The sequence below is a fragment of the Dendrobates tinctorius genome, unplaced genomic scaffold (assembly GCF_039654945.1).
Source record: "Dendrobates tinctorius isolate UK_male_01 unplaced genomic scaffold, ASM3965494v1 ptg000029l, whole genome shotgun sequence".
In the NCBI taxonomy this organism is placed as follows: Eukaryota; Metazoa; Chordata; class Amphibia; order Anura; family Dendrobatidae; genus Dendrobates; species Dendrobates tinctorius.
Window position 1 is genome coordinate 18,947,481 of NW_027361697.1, and position 14,190 is coordinate 18,961,670.

The 14,190-nt window shown below is 44.0% G+C and overlaps 1 protein-coding gene across 2 annotated transcripts in view; it reads left to right on the forward strand.

Annotated features, from left to right (window-relative positions):
* The window catches only part of ARHGAP29 (Rho GTPase activating protein 29), a 152,531-nt gene that overhangs the window by 95,629 nt on the left and 42,712 nt on the right, over positions 1-14,190 (forward strand). For both annotated transcript variants that reach the window (XM_073571413.1, XM_073571414.1), the window contains exons 4-5: positions 12,655-12,751; positions 13,349-13,421. In XM_073571413.1, coding sequence (XP_073427514.1) covers positions 12,655-12,751; positions 13,349-13,421 — 170 coding nt within the window. The remainder of the gene's footprint in view (positions 1-12,654; positions 12,752-13,348; positions 13,422-14,190) is intronic.

The window sequence follows — 14,190 nt, forward strand, 5'->3', positions numbered from 1 at the left end:
TGCATCCTGACATTATGTGTTGGATGGTTTCTGAGGTTTCTTTGCATAGTCTGCACCTTGGGTCTTGTCTTGTATGGTAGATTCCTGCTTCTATGCATCTTGTTCTTAGTGCTTGCTCTTGTGCAGCTAGGATTGGTGCCTCTGTGCTGTCTCGGAGTCCAGCTTTCTCCAGCCATTGGTAGGATTTCTCCATGTCAGCCACTTCCTTTATTTGTCGATGGTACATCCAATCCAGCGGCTTGTCTTGCCATGGCACTTCATGTTCCTGTTCTTCATTCCAGATCTGTTGTTGCTGCTGCCTTAAGGCCCCGTCTCACTAAGCGATCTCGGTAGCGAGATCGCTGCTGAGTCACAACTTTTGTGACGTAACAGCGATCTCACCAGCGAGATCACTGTGTGTGACAGCGATCAGCGACCGGCCCCCCTGCTGGGATCGCTGGAAGAAACCTCTGGACATTTCTTTGGTCGCTGGTCTCCCGCTGGCCAGCACGCATCGCTGTGTGTGACAGGCGGGAGACCAGCGATCAGGTGTAAAAAATAATAAAAAAAATAAAAAATATAGTTATTCTCACCTTCCGACGTCCCGTTCAGCCATCCTGCCTCTCTCCATGCTCCGGTCCCAGTAATCCTTTGCACGAATGACCGCGAGACTTTGTTATCCCTCGAGACCGTGACATCTCGCGGTCATTCGTGCAAAGGATCACTGGGACCAGAGCGTGGAGAGAGGAAGGATGGCTGAACGGGACGTCGGAAGGTGAGAATAACAATATTTTTTATTTTGGTTCTATTTTTTACAGCGATGGCCAGCGATGCTGGGCGCTCGGCATCGCTGTGTTGATCGCTGGTGAAGCTGTCTGTGTGACAGCTCACCAGCGATCACATAGCGACTTACTAGCGATCCTGACACCTTGATATCGGTGTCCGGATCGCTGGTAAGTCGCTTAGTGTGACGGGGCCTTTAGGCTTTCTCTCAGAATCTCATCTTCTAGCGTCATTCTTCTGATGTATTCCTGGATACTCCTTGTTTCATCCATGATGGTGGCTTGGATGCTTATCAAGCCTCAACCACCCTCCTTTCTGTTGGTATACAATCTTTGGGTGCTAGACTTAGGGTGGAGACCTCCATTCATTGTGAGGAGCTTTCGTGTTTTCACATCTGCAGCTTCCATCTCCAAAAAAAACGAACGATAGATTACACCTTTCAGATGTTGATTACATGATACAGTCATGGTCATTAGCACACATATTTTTAAAGGGATGTTCTCACGCACAAAAGTTCATTTTAATCAATAGATCTTGGAATAATAATAACTTCCACAATTGGATGTGTTTTAAATAAAATGTTCCTGTGCTGAGAGAACCTTATAAATGTGCCTCTGCTGTGTACTATGTAATGACGGTGTCAGGAACATGGTCTGATCATACCACATCCCCTGGGCAGGGGAAGGAGCAAAAAGGACCCCATTCACTAGTATTGCACTATGATGTTGCAGTGACGTGTAGCAAACATTGGTGTTTCGCCCAACTTCGCCATGTAGCCCTAACTTCATGCTTACCAATCCCTGACTTTGTGCATGTGTACCTAGACAAATTGATTCTGAGTTGAAGGCAAATGGCGATCACAGCAAATATTGATTTGGTTTTAGGCTATGTGCCCACGTAGCGTTTTTCATGCAGAATATTCCTGAGCGGAAACGCACACCCTCTTCCCGTGAAAACACATGCGTTTTATGAAGCGCTTTTGTCAAGCATTTTAGCATGCGTTTTTTCAATACAACTGAATGTATGCGGAAACGCGTGCGTTTCCGCAAAATTAATGACCAATAGCACAACCTGTGCGGATTCAATTATGTTTCCATGGGATGCTTTTCTTAAGCGTTTCCGCAGCAGAAACGCGTGTCTAAAAGCGCTGCGGAAACGCTTAAACGCAACGTGGGCACACAGCCTAAATGACTTTTTTCTCCTCATTCACTTTGTATCTGATTAATCTGAAAAAGCAGGACTCAAAATATGCCGTAAACTAGTGAATGTATAATATATACTGTACACACCCACTCATAATATGCAGTTTTGGTAACTGACCAAAAAAAAAAAATCCCCAACTATTTTGCATAACAAAATACTAAAAATCTTCTCGTTTTCCAGTCTCAATTAGTCAGTACAAAGGAGTTTTCTTTCCAGTTCAGTCGTCCATACGTGTACTAGATACTAGATGTTCTGAGGGAGAGGGTGGCAAGTCTGACCAAATAATGACAACTACTTGAGCTGAATAGGGCAATTGGGGATAAGACTCAATCTTCATAAAGAAGAGCTGTTGAAGCCTATGGAGGCCAGCGATCAGTATGCTGCTGGTGGAAAAGCAGATTAAGACCATGTAAATGTCTCCACCGGGTACAGATTAAACTAGGACCACTACTACAGCTGGAGTTTTTACCCAGCTCACTTCCATCCCCTTCCAGTCTTCCTCCTGTTGTTTTCTCATTTCGCAGAGCTACGTGTCGGTGTCTCGACCCTCCCATCGTATTCAATCGGACCTCACACTCACTTGTGAAAATGTATTCTGCTAATAAATAATTCATCAAACAATTAATCTTCCTGTCCTCTCCTTTAGAAAAGACATCAAGAAAGTTTCATAATTACAAAACAACAACTTTTTAGGTAGAATCCCGATTTGTATTTTTCATTAATTTGCTTTGAACTGCTTGCCAGAATAATGATCCAATATTTAGTTTTACTGTTCTTGGTACTATGGATCTATTTTTTCATAAACCTATGATAATTCCAAAGACATACTGATAGGGAATTTAGATTGTGAGCCCCATCGGGGACAGTGATGAAAATGTGTTCAAACTGTAAAGCGCTGCGGAATATGTTAGCGCTATATAAAAATAAAGATTATTATTATTATTATTATTATTATAATTCTCCATCTTTACTTTTCAATAAGCTATACATGGTCTAAACATGTATATAGGAAGAAAAAGTAGTGGCACTCACCGGTCCTTTAAAATCCAATGTCTTTATTCAGAAAAAACATGTTTAAAACTGGCTGCAGAGAGGACCATTCCAGAACCAGTAGAAGAGCAGAAATGCGTGAAACTATCATCTCGCACATGAGTTCCTTCCCTCTCCGCAGCCAGTTTTACATGTTTTTCTGAAAAAAGACATTGGATTTTATAGGAGCGGTCAGTGCCACTGCTTTTTCTAACTATATACATGTTTGCATCTTGTGAGTGCCTGTTACCTCCAGGCTTGATTGCTCAGTCCAGTTTGGTTTAAGAAGTTCACACACACACAGGTTGAATGGTGCCGACTTTCTCCTTGTTTGTTTCCTATACATGGCCTAGTGCAGTGTTCCCCCAACTCCGGTCCTAAAGAACCCCCAAAAGATCATGTTTTCAGTATTTTATTAGCCTCGCACAGGTGATAGAACTCTTGCTTGTCCAGGTGATGCTATTATCACCTGGGCAATACTAAGGAAATCCCGAAAACATGACCTGTTGGTGGCTCTTGAGGATTGAAGTTAGGGAACACAGGTCTAGTGTATGGACAGTTGATTGTACGGCCAAAATACAGTAAAGTGTTTGAAATAGAGTTGAACCCTTCGGAGTGGCAGTGGCGGCACCAACCTGTCGTGTGGGAAGATGATGAGACACAAGCACGATCATCCTTAATGATCTCCTTGGCTAAGATTCTTGAGGATATGTCAGGATATTCCACAAGAAGCAGCGTTTGCAGAGACAAAGTATAGATTTTAGCCTAGAAAAAGATAAGCGTATACTGTGATTCTCGGTGAAATGTTTTGAAGAGATATTGCAAAATTTCTTGCACTCCTCATGAATTTCTTCGCAATCCTAAAATATAATTGCGCTCCCAGAAAAGATTTTGAAAGTTTTGATGGGAGGGGTCCAGGATGTGGAACTCCTTTTGCATTGCTGCTCTCCTCCTCCAAGACTGGAGAAGAAAGTAGGTTCATGTGGAGGACAGCTGAACTTTGCGAATGACTTCTGCCCCTCCTTTCTAGTGATCGGTGGAGGTCTCAAACATTTTGATCAATTGGTGATCTGGATGTTGACAGGTCTAGTGTTTTCTGAAAGTGCATTTGTTTTAACGTCTACCCATAAATCTGGCAACAAATTTGTAATTTTCTACAGGCAAGCTCCTTCATAAACAAGTTAAAAATACCAGAGCGCTCATCGAGCCTGGTAAATTTACAGGACCAGTTTTACAACTTTTATCAAGTCAATTTTTAACAAACACAACATCAAAGTCCACATAGTGAAAATAAGCTTTACAAACTGAAAAAAAATAATGTTGTGCTCGAAAAAGCATCCTTTTCTTTCTCTGCCGCTCCCGCCACCCGGGTATATTTAGGTGCATATGTCTTGTTTATTCTCCATAGGCCCCTGAGCACCGCCCTGGTAAACGCAACTCATGAATACAATGGTTTTACTAAAACAGATGCGAGTACAGGAAAGGAAGGCCGGCTTTCTTGTAATGTCACAAGGTTTTGTGTAGTGTAGGAAGATCCCATCGGTGTCTCCATAAGAATGTCACAAGTTCTTTTTACTTCTCGGGTTGTTGAGTTATTTCTTTTTCTTGGTTTAGCTTTGTATTTCTTTGCTATTCTCATGTCTTATGGCATTGTTCCTCGCTGTCAACAACTAGATGACCTTGTTGGTTCAGTAGGATGTTGCATTCCAATTTTTTTCTTGGACGTTCTTGTATCGAAACTGATCAGATACAAGGTAATGGAGGCCGTACGTATTAGATAAATGTTGGCTAAACCCTCTGAATTCTAGTTCTATCTGACTGTTTCGGGGAAGGTGGGATTTCCCTACAGTTGAAAGGAAAGGATGTTGGATTTCAGCCTGAAGAACCTAGCCAGACACCTTAGATTAGATGGACAAACCTGTACTTTTGATCAGACTGGACCAATTGACCAACTTTAATGTGTATGAGGATCTTGGGAATACCTGTAAAGAAAAAATTCCAGCAATACTTTTACATGGTTAGTCCGTTCCTCCATTACTGAGAAATCAGTGTTTCAATTGATATGCAAATGAGTCTGAAGAGCTATTTGAAGATCTGAAGCCTCCGCCACTCCATCTCTATTCCCCGGCCAGCACCACTACCTTCTGCTTGACTGACGCCTCCTTTGCCTGAAGTCGCACAGCATAGAAGCCATCAGAAGGTGGCAGCACTAGGCAGTAATAGAGCTGGAGTGAAAGAGGCTTCAGATCTTCAAGACTTGGACCATATCTTTTGTATTGTGACATCGAACGAGTGTTTGGAAAGGTTACTGGTGACGGAAGTGGGAGCATGGTCAGCTATGACCACGCCTATTGTTATTGGTGAATGCTGTATTATCAGCTGTGTCAAGAGGTTTTAATCCTGCCTCTGATAAGGAAACTGCTGTAAACTCTTCTTGGACAGGAAGTATGAGTCTTAAGGTACTGTCACACTTAGCGATGTACCAGCGATCCCGACCAGCGATATGACGCGGTCAGGATCGCTGGTACATCGCTAAGTGGTCGCTAGTGAGCTGCCACATAGGCAGATCTCACTAGCGACATCGCTGGGGACGGGGATCGCTACTTACCTGTCACACCAGGAGATCCTGCGTCCTCCCGCCCGGCTCCACGCGTCGCTCGTCCTCACAGCAGGAAGCGCCACAGGAAGCTGACGACGAGAAACAGTCCTGAACGTTCTCACGCGATCAGCGATAACCAGCGGGGGAGCGGGTCGCTGGTAAGTATCAGACACAGAGATATCGCTAGCAATATCGCTATAACGTCACAAGTTATAGCGATATTGCTAGCGATATCTCTTAGTGTGACATGCCCTTAAGGGTCCCGTCACACCAAACGATGCACCAGCGATCCCGACAATGACCTTGTCAGGATAGCTGGTGCATTGCTACATGATCGCTGGTGAGCTGCCAAACAGACAGACACACCAGCGATCAGGACCAGCGAGGACGCTGGTATCCAAGGTAAATATCGGGTAAAGCAGGTTTCACATTAGCACTTTTTAAGCGCACGCACGGCCGGGGGTAGCTCCGCCCCCGAGCCGGCTCTCTGCCTGGCGTGCCCGCCCCTTGCTTGTAGCGCCGCCTCCTAGCGGACAGCGGCGCCTGCGATCGGCGCACCCTATCTTTAGCATAGGGTGCGCAGATCGTGCGCAGGCCGTGCGCTAGTTGCGCTTTGACCTGCGCTGCGCACTTTTGACGGTGCGCCGTGCGCGCCAAAATCCGAAAAGTTCGATTTTGGCGCGCACGGCGCACCGTCAAAAGTGCGCAGCGCAGGTCAAAGCGCAACTAGCGCACGGCCTGCGCACGATCTGCGCACCCTATGCTAAAGATAGGGTGCGCCGATCGCAGGCGCCGCTGTCCGCTAGGAGGCGGCGCTACAAGCAAGGGGCGGGCACGCCAGGCAGAGAGCCGGCTCGGGGGCGGAGCTACCCCCGGCCGTGCGTGCGCTTAAAAAGCGCTAATGTGAAACCGGCATTACTAAGCACGCTCGTCGCTTAGTTAGCCGCTGTGTACCTTGGATACCAGCGTGCTTGTGCTGAGAGCTGATATCCTAGGTAAATATCGGGTAACTAAGCGCTCGCGGCCCTTAGTTACCCGCTGTTTACCTTGGATACCAGCTCCTAGCGCGAGCACGCTGGTATCCAAGGTACACAGCGAGTAACTAAGTGCCGCGCACACTTGGTTACCCGATATTTACCTTGGATACCAGCTCCCAGCGTCTGCTTACAGCGCTGGGAGCTCTCTGATTGTTGCTCTCCTGCTGCCACACGCAGCGATGCGTACTGGCCAGCGGGAGACCAATGATCAAAAAAAGGCCCAGGACATTCCTGCACGATCAGCGATACCCGGCGGGGGGGGGCCGTTGGCTGATGCATGTCACACACGGCAAGATCGCTGGTGCGTCACAAAATTGGCGATCTCGCTATGTGTGAGGGGCCCCTAAGAAAAAGCCCCAGTGGTCATTGAGAATTGTAAAGGGCCTGTCACACTAAGCGATATCGCTATAACGTCACTGGTTTTTGTGACGTTATAGCGATATTGCTAGCGATATCGCTGTGTCTGATACTTACCTCCGACCGCTCCCATGCTGGTTATCGCTGATCGCGCAAGAACGTCCTGGGCCGTTTCTCGTCGTCAGCTTCCTCCTGTGGCGACGCGTGGAGCCGGGCAGGAGGATGTCAGGATCGCCTCATCTGACAGGTAAGTAGCGACCCCCGACCCCTGCGATGTCGCTGGTGAGATCTGCCTGTGTGGCAGCTCACTAGCGACCACTTAGCGATGTACCAGCGATCCTGACCGTGTCATATCGCTGGTCGGGATCGCTGGTGCATCGCTAAGTGTGACAGTACCTTTAGATGACTCAATTTTAATAAAGATTGTGATATAGAAAAAAATTACCAAAAAAAATACATGACACACAAACCTGATATAAGCAATAGGTTGTGTCCTGATGATAGCCTTCCTTTTATTCGGTTTAGAACTACTGCGATCTTTATTATATAGGCCCTGTTAACTTCTGCGTTGCAGGCTCCATTCTGCCGATTCCACAAATGTAGTGCAGCTTTATGCCTAATATAGGGAAGGCACGATGAAAAAAAAATCCCACAGGCCCTATAGTAATCAGTGAGGTAAATTGTGCAACATTACTGCCCTGTAAGAAATGGATCAGTCACCATCATTTTCCAAAGGCAGAACAATGCCAGATGTGAAATTAACAATATTTGGATGCACTATGATCTGAGCAAAAATGTCCAAGCAAAGCTGTGATTATAAATCGAAGACTACTTTATTTTTACATGCGAAATTATTCTGACCTGATGTGCATTCTCACAGGAGGTTTTCTAACTACCATTAACCTCTGGACTTGTCACCAGTGTTAATACCCTTCTGCCAAATCTTATTGACATGTTAGAAGATGAAAGATTAGTAACAATGAACATCTTACACTAATAATAAAACCATGTTTTTATTATATCCAAAATTAATCTGACCTGATGTGCATTATCACAGGAGGTTTTCTTCAACTACCATTGACCTCTGGACTGGTTATCAGTGTTAATACCCTTCAGTCAAATCTTATTGACATGTTTGAAGATGAAAGATTAGTAACAATGAACATCTTAAACTAATAATAAAAACTTTATTACCGGTATATCTAAAATTAATCTGACCTGATGTGCATTATCACAGGAGGTTTTTTGCAACTACCATTGACCTCTGGACTGGTCACCAGTGTTAATACCCTTCTGCCAAATCTTGACATTTTAGAAGATGAAAGATTGGTAGCAATGAACATACCTTTTTGCCTAAATTTTCCAGGTATAAAATACTCATGATATCATTTTTTTTAAAATTTTTCCTAGTTGGTGTTTCGGCATCTTCCCAATTCCCCTAGTATAGTTTCTGTAGGTCTGGGTGGGTGGAGATGTCCACTTCTTTTCTCTAGCTTTTCTCTAGGTTCCTTACTTTCGATGACCTGCAGTCTTTGACACAATGGCAAGTCTGCTGACACTTTAAAGAGGAATCTTTAGAGAATATGGTGGGAAGGGTAACAACCTATTGTAACATGGCATGAGTCACTTTTACAGGATTAAAAGCCCCTCTGAAAGTGTCCTTCAAGTGATACAAAGGCTTTATTTTTCTTCGCTAACTTGATTAACAGGCTATTAACTCATGTTGCCAAGGGAATGTATCATATTGCTGTGCCCTACTGACAGAGGGGCAATTACATTTAATTTTACTCTTAAGAGTACATTTGATGTATGGGTATATTGTGTGCATGCACCTTGCGCCAACTTTTCAGAAACTGCTGAAATAACCTGGGCGATTGAAGTTTTTTTTTCTTTATACATAAGTACCATTACCTCCTGTAATCACCAGTTGTGTTCTTGCTGCTTTTCTATGGTTGCATTATGGTCACTGTTGATGGTTCAGTTACTGAAAATTTGACAGCCGCTCTGGAAAGTGAGGGGAGATGTGCTGTGCCGAGAGCAGATTTCTAAATACTCAGACTGATCTCACACAATATGCTCAAAAAAGTTATTTTTCGGGGGAGAAAAGAACGACGTAATTGTCAGAAGATCTTGTGTAATTCTTAGAATTGTCTTCTTTGCTCTTGGCTAATGTCCATGTCCTAGAATTGACATTGTTTGCTTTGTGGTCTTTAGATTGTTCACTTAGTACTTGGCGAAAGGCGTTTTATATTCTCGGGTAAATAAAGCTAAACTAAAGCACCACCATACGCTTTAAAGGGAAGGTGCGAGATGGCAATTTGGATTTTAACCAAAAAACAAACAAATTTAGTGATCCCACACGATGAATTAGAATGATTTCAGCAAAACATGGGAATTAAAACTTAACTTTTAATAAACCATTAAAAGATACCAAGACACAACAAAACATGTGATTAGAACCTTAGAATCTCACCCAATTCCGGTCCCCATTAGGATCTTTGGCAAGGGTCTTCAGACACTCATGTGGATCCTGTGGGTATACAGCAACTGTACAGATGTCCATATCATGGGTAGAAGGTATAGGTGCCAGCTAAAAAACCGCCTCCCGATGCCAGCCAAAAGAAATTGTCCACCTTCTGACGCATTTCATCCCATCCAGGGATTCATCACGGGATATGGCAGCCTGAGCGGAGGACTTAGCTGTATCGGACAGCGTTAAAGCCTCCTGTGTGTGGACCGGAATTGGATGAGATTGTTTCAATTTATTATTGGTTTATCGCACCCTGCCAGGTCCTTGCACTATTTGCCAGTGGTACTGGCATAGGTAGTCAATTGTGGACAACTGGTTCCTTATCAGAGCCTAATAATTTGGCTGACAGGTCTTTTTTAAGGTTTTAATCATATATGTTTTGTGTCTTGGTATCTTTTAAAGAGAAGCTGTCGTGATTTTTTTTTTTTGTTCCGATCAGTTGAAATTAATGTTTTAATTTTTTGCAAAGAATATAATAACTTGTTTTTTAGTGGAGTATAAAATGAAAAATGTGAAAGTTTAATATTTTCCACGTTTAAACACTAGGGAGAGCAGCTGCTGAAATTTGCCACGAAAACCTAGTGTACAACTAGCTCACTTTACGACTGCAGTAAATGTGGGCGGGGTGTGATCACGTGTGTGTGATATCACTACTCTCCACCCCTTCTAGGTGTTTCTTAAAGGATAAGAAAGGATGAAGTTTAGGATCACAGTACAGAGCCATTTTGTTGGTGACCGCAAAGTGATACTGAAAAGTACAGTGTTACCGAGGCCGGCCGGCAGCACCAATTCGTTTAGTGTTGCTTGCTGTGTCATAAGCTGGGTTTAGATACGTGGAGCGTATCACTTGCACAATTAGAGTAACATGCTGGTATTACATACAGCGCTGTTATGAATGAGTCACCGAGTAGGATGGCAGGAACAGGCTAAGCCACCAGAAGACCAGAGAGGTTGGTAACTAAGTGGATTGCAGACCCCTGATCCCCTATCAACACAACTAGCCGTAGCCGTGGCGCGTTCCTACGATGCCCTAGAAGCTTCATCACAGCCGGAGGACTAACTAAGCATAAAGACAGAAAGATGAAATCTAAACTGCCCCGGAGCAGATTCCCAAAGGAATAGACAGCCCCCAAACATATATTGTCGGTGAGACAAACACAGGCAGAGAACAGACTGAGCAAACGGTGGGGTCCAAGCTGTCTAGACAGGAGAGGACAGAACAGAAAAGATACTGTCTGCAATCACGCACAAAACCCTAAAAAAGTCCAGCACTTCTGATATACAAAAAAACCCTGAGGCCACACAACCTCACCCCCGCTAGATCAGCACTCTGGTATAAACTGGAATCAAAGCAAAAAGATACTAACATAACAGGGGACTGAACAAGCTGTAACATATGAAGCAGGGCCCAGCGCTGCCCCCAGCAGGGAGCACGCTGAACCCTAGCAACAAAGTGGAAAGCAAAAAAAAGGCACAACCAGATTAGATGCAAAGGATTAGCAAAATAATCACTTAACTGAACCATGCAGATCAGGCAGGGGACAAAAGAACTCCAAATGCACAAGGAGGAAATCACCAGCAACCTCCAAGAGCAACCAGCTCAATTATATGCTCCCAGCCAGTAATCCCAGGTTCCCAATTATCGTCAGGTGGGGAACTTCCATCAACCTGGCCAGCTCCACTACTCTCAGTAACCACCAGAGAGAGCTTCGGCTCAGAACTCTGAGAAAGGGAATTCACAACACAGCGCTCTGAGTAGTGGGATTAGATATAGTGGTCAGTGGAGTGTATGTAATGTGTGACCCCTGCTCCATCCACTACATTCCTAGTCCCATTAAAGTAGACAGAGCGGGATCACACATTACACCCATTGGATGAATGATTCTTTGTCAGCCATCTCGGCTGCCTCCCATACACCGGAACGCTTGTTATGCAAAGTGCTAGTGTTCTCTACCAGAAAGCAATCTTCGGACATTGCCCATGTGAAATCTTGACATACCAGAGTTCTATTTTCACTGGTTAAAAAAAAAAAAAAAGTTCTAGGGACCCCCTTACAAGAGAGCCTGTCGGCCAAACCTGCTGGCATTAGTCTAATGTGTATGGGGAGACTAGCCCGCCCTACACATGAGATAAGTGACAAACTGCTTTTGGAAGATGCCATCTCTCCCATCTGCCCCTTATAAATGGCTAACGGGAACTCCTGTACTGGGAACAATGTTGGCCTGTGTGCACACAGAACCACCTAGCACTGATCGTTTTGTGCTCCTCTGACACACGTTCTGTCTGCCTCAACGACTATTAAACCTCCAACGTTTGGCAAACACATTGCTGATTGGCAGCCCTTTAGTGCCGCCGGTTGGCTGGAGTAAATCTGCACTCTGGCAGCAGATTATCTACCTGGACAAAATATCTGGTATTTAAGTTCCAGCTGCTAAATCCTCCTATCTCCCAATATTCCGGAGGGGAAGAGTTGGCAGGTCCCAGGCACATGGTATGGTGAGATCTACTGTAAATAAATGTGAATGTGGGGTTGGACTGGCCCTCCTGGAGGTACAGGAGGATGAATAATGGGGTTGTAAAACAGAACCATACATTAAAGGGATTCTGTCGGCACAGAATGACTTCAAACACAGGTGCTCGGTGCATCAGGGCGGAGACAAATATTTAAATGAACCTTCCCGCTCTATGAAGCCAGAGCCAATCAAAGAAGGAGGGGGGAGACAGGAAAAACAAGCAGGAGGGAAGGTGTCTAATATATCGCCCCACAATGATGCGCCTGTACTTGGTTTGAACAGTCATTCTGTGACGACAGACTCCCTTTAAGCTGACGTAGGAGCCTGCCTCTTGCCATTAGGGTATTGTGAATTGGCAAATTGTAAGCTAATAAAAATGAAAACCTCACTGATCTTATTGATACCTTGCCCTGTGTACAATGATCCTACAGATAAGTGTGATGCAAGTATTCATTGTGTAGTCATGTAACGATGAGTAAATTGCATAGATACAGCGGCTAATGTGAGCTATAAAGTACCTGTGTCACAATCATAAAGTCTAAAATAAGATTCAAAAAGTTAATTTGCATTATTTTTGTTAATGAATGGCGTGATTTTACTTTTTTTCTTTTTGTTTTCCTCTAGCTGTGAACTTCAAGAACATTAATGAAGAGAACAGGAGGGAGCAACTTGGGGAAATCTTCACATCCATTGACACTTTAGCCTTCACCTTCGGTAACGTGTAAGTACAAGTGTGTGGGCTCGCACACGGAGATCAAAGGGGCAAAGAAATTGTTGGTTCCACGGTCATACACTGATGGAGGCTTTGAGGGAACCAGATGACTGGTCAACAACAATACGTCCCGTGAGCAGCCACCTGCAGAAATAAGCCACAAAGGCCAAAAATCATCTTCAAGACATTACAGCCGCCTTAGTTGGCAAATCTACTGGGCGCCAACGAAGTCTTCCGACAAGCTGGTTTCATGGTGGCATTCATGATCAGGTTCAGGGGGTGTGGAAGAGATGTGGATGGACATCGCCTAAAGGGATAGACCACATTATTGAAAAGTTAGCAAGTGTGACAGGGCCAAAAAAGGGTGAAAAGCAACTGAAGTTTATACCATACCGTTTATTCATAGAGCACTATAAGTATACACGTGTCGGTGCTCTCCGAAGCTCCACTTATTGGTGTGCAGACATAGAATTGTGTCACATAACTTATCTCTATGGGTGTACATACTTATTTTGTTTTTTCAACATTTTCTTCATATACATAAGTCATACCTTTTCCCCTTCTTCAACTAGTAATGTAACTGCCTCCTTTCTATCTTCTCTGCAGTGTTTCCGATTTCCTTATGGGAGATGTAGACAATGGCTCATCATTGGGGCTTCACACATCTCAGAGAAGTCGGGTAGGTGTTTCCCTTAAATACCTGACTAATCAGTAATTCTTACAGTTTCAATCTGTAAATGTATATTTCAATATGAAATGAAAAAAGAAGTATGCAGCACTCACCAATATAGCTGAAAAACTGTGCGTCTTTATTTCACGTGAATTCCATCAATAGATATGTGGACATGCAGGACGTTAGAGGAATGCTAGGGGAGGGAGGTGCCGGACAACGGCCGTTTCGCGATTTGAGTAAATAAAGACGCACAGTTTTTCAGCTATATTGGTGAGTACTGCATACTTCTTTTTTCAATTCACATTGAAATATTCACGTTTTTTCATGCAAGCACCTCCGTTTTTTGACTGAAATATATACCGCAATACTTCAGAAAAATAGCTCCGTCTGTTAATGCGGTGATTTGTGTGCCCTAGTTTGCCGTTCATCTGTTTGCTCTTTGCTGAAATGTATAACTTACACTCTTCTTTTTTCTTTTTTTTTTACTAATTGACACCAGAGACACATTCTTATTTTTCTGTCTTTATTTTCTGATATTTTTTTTCCTATTTTCTGTATGTGATTATAGGGTTAATGAGAACCTATAGACGGTAGATATTTGTAGATTTCTATGGCATAGTTTTTTGAGCATGCTCTGTGACTTGTGCAAAGGTTATTTCAGGAAAAGGGAGGAGGTGAGCTGTGAACATCACATTTTTCACCCCCTTCCCACAGAAGGGAAAAGAAGTATTTGGGCTGTGAATATCACCTGTTGTCCTCCCCTTCCTATTGCAGG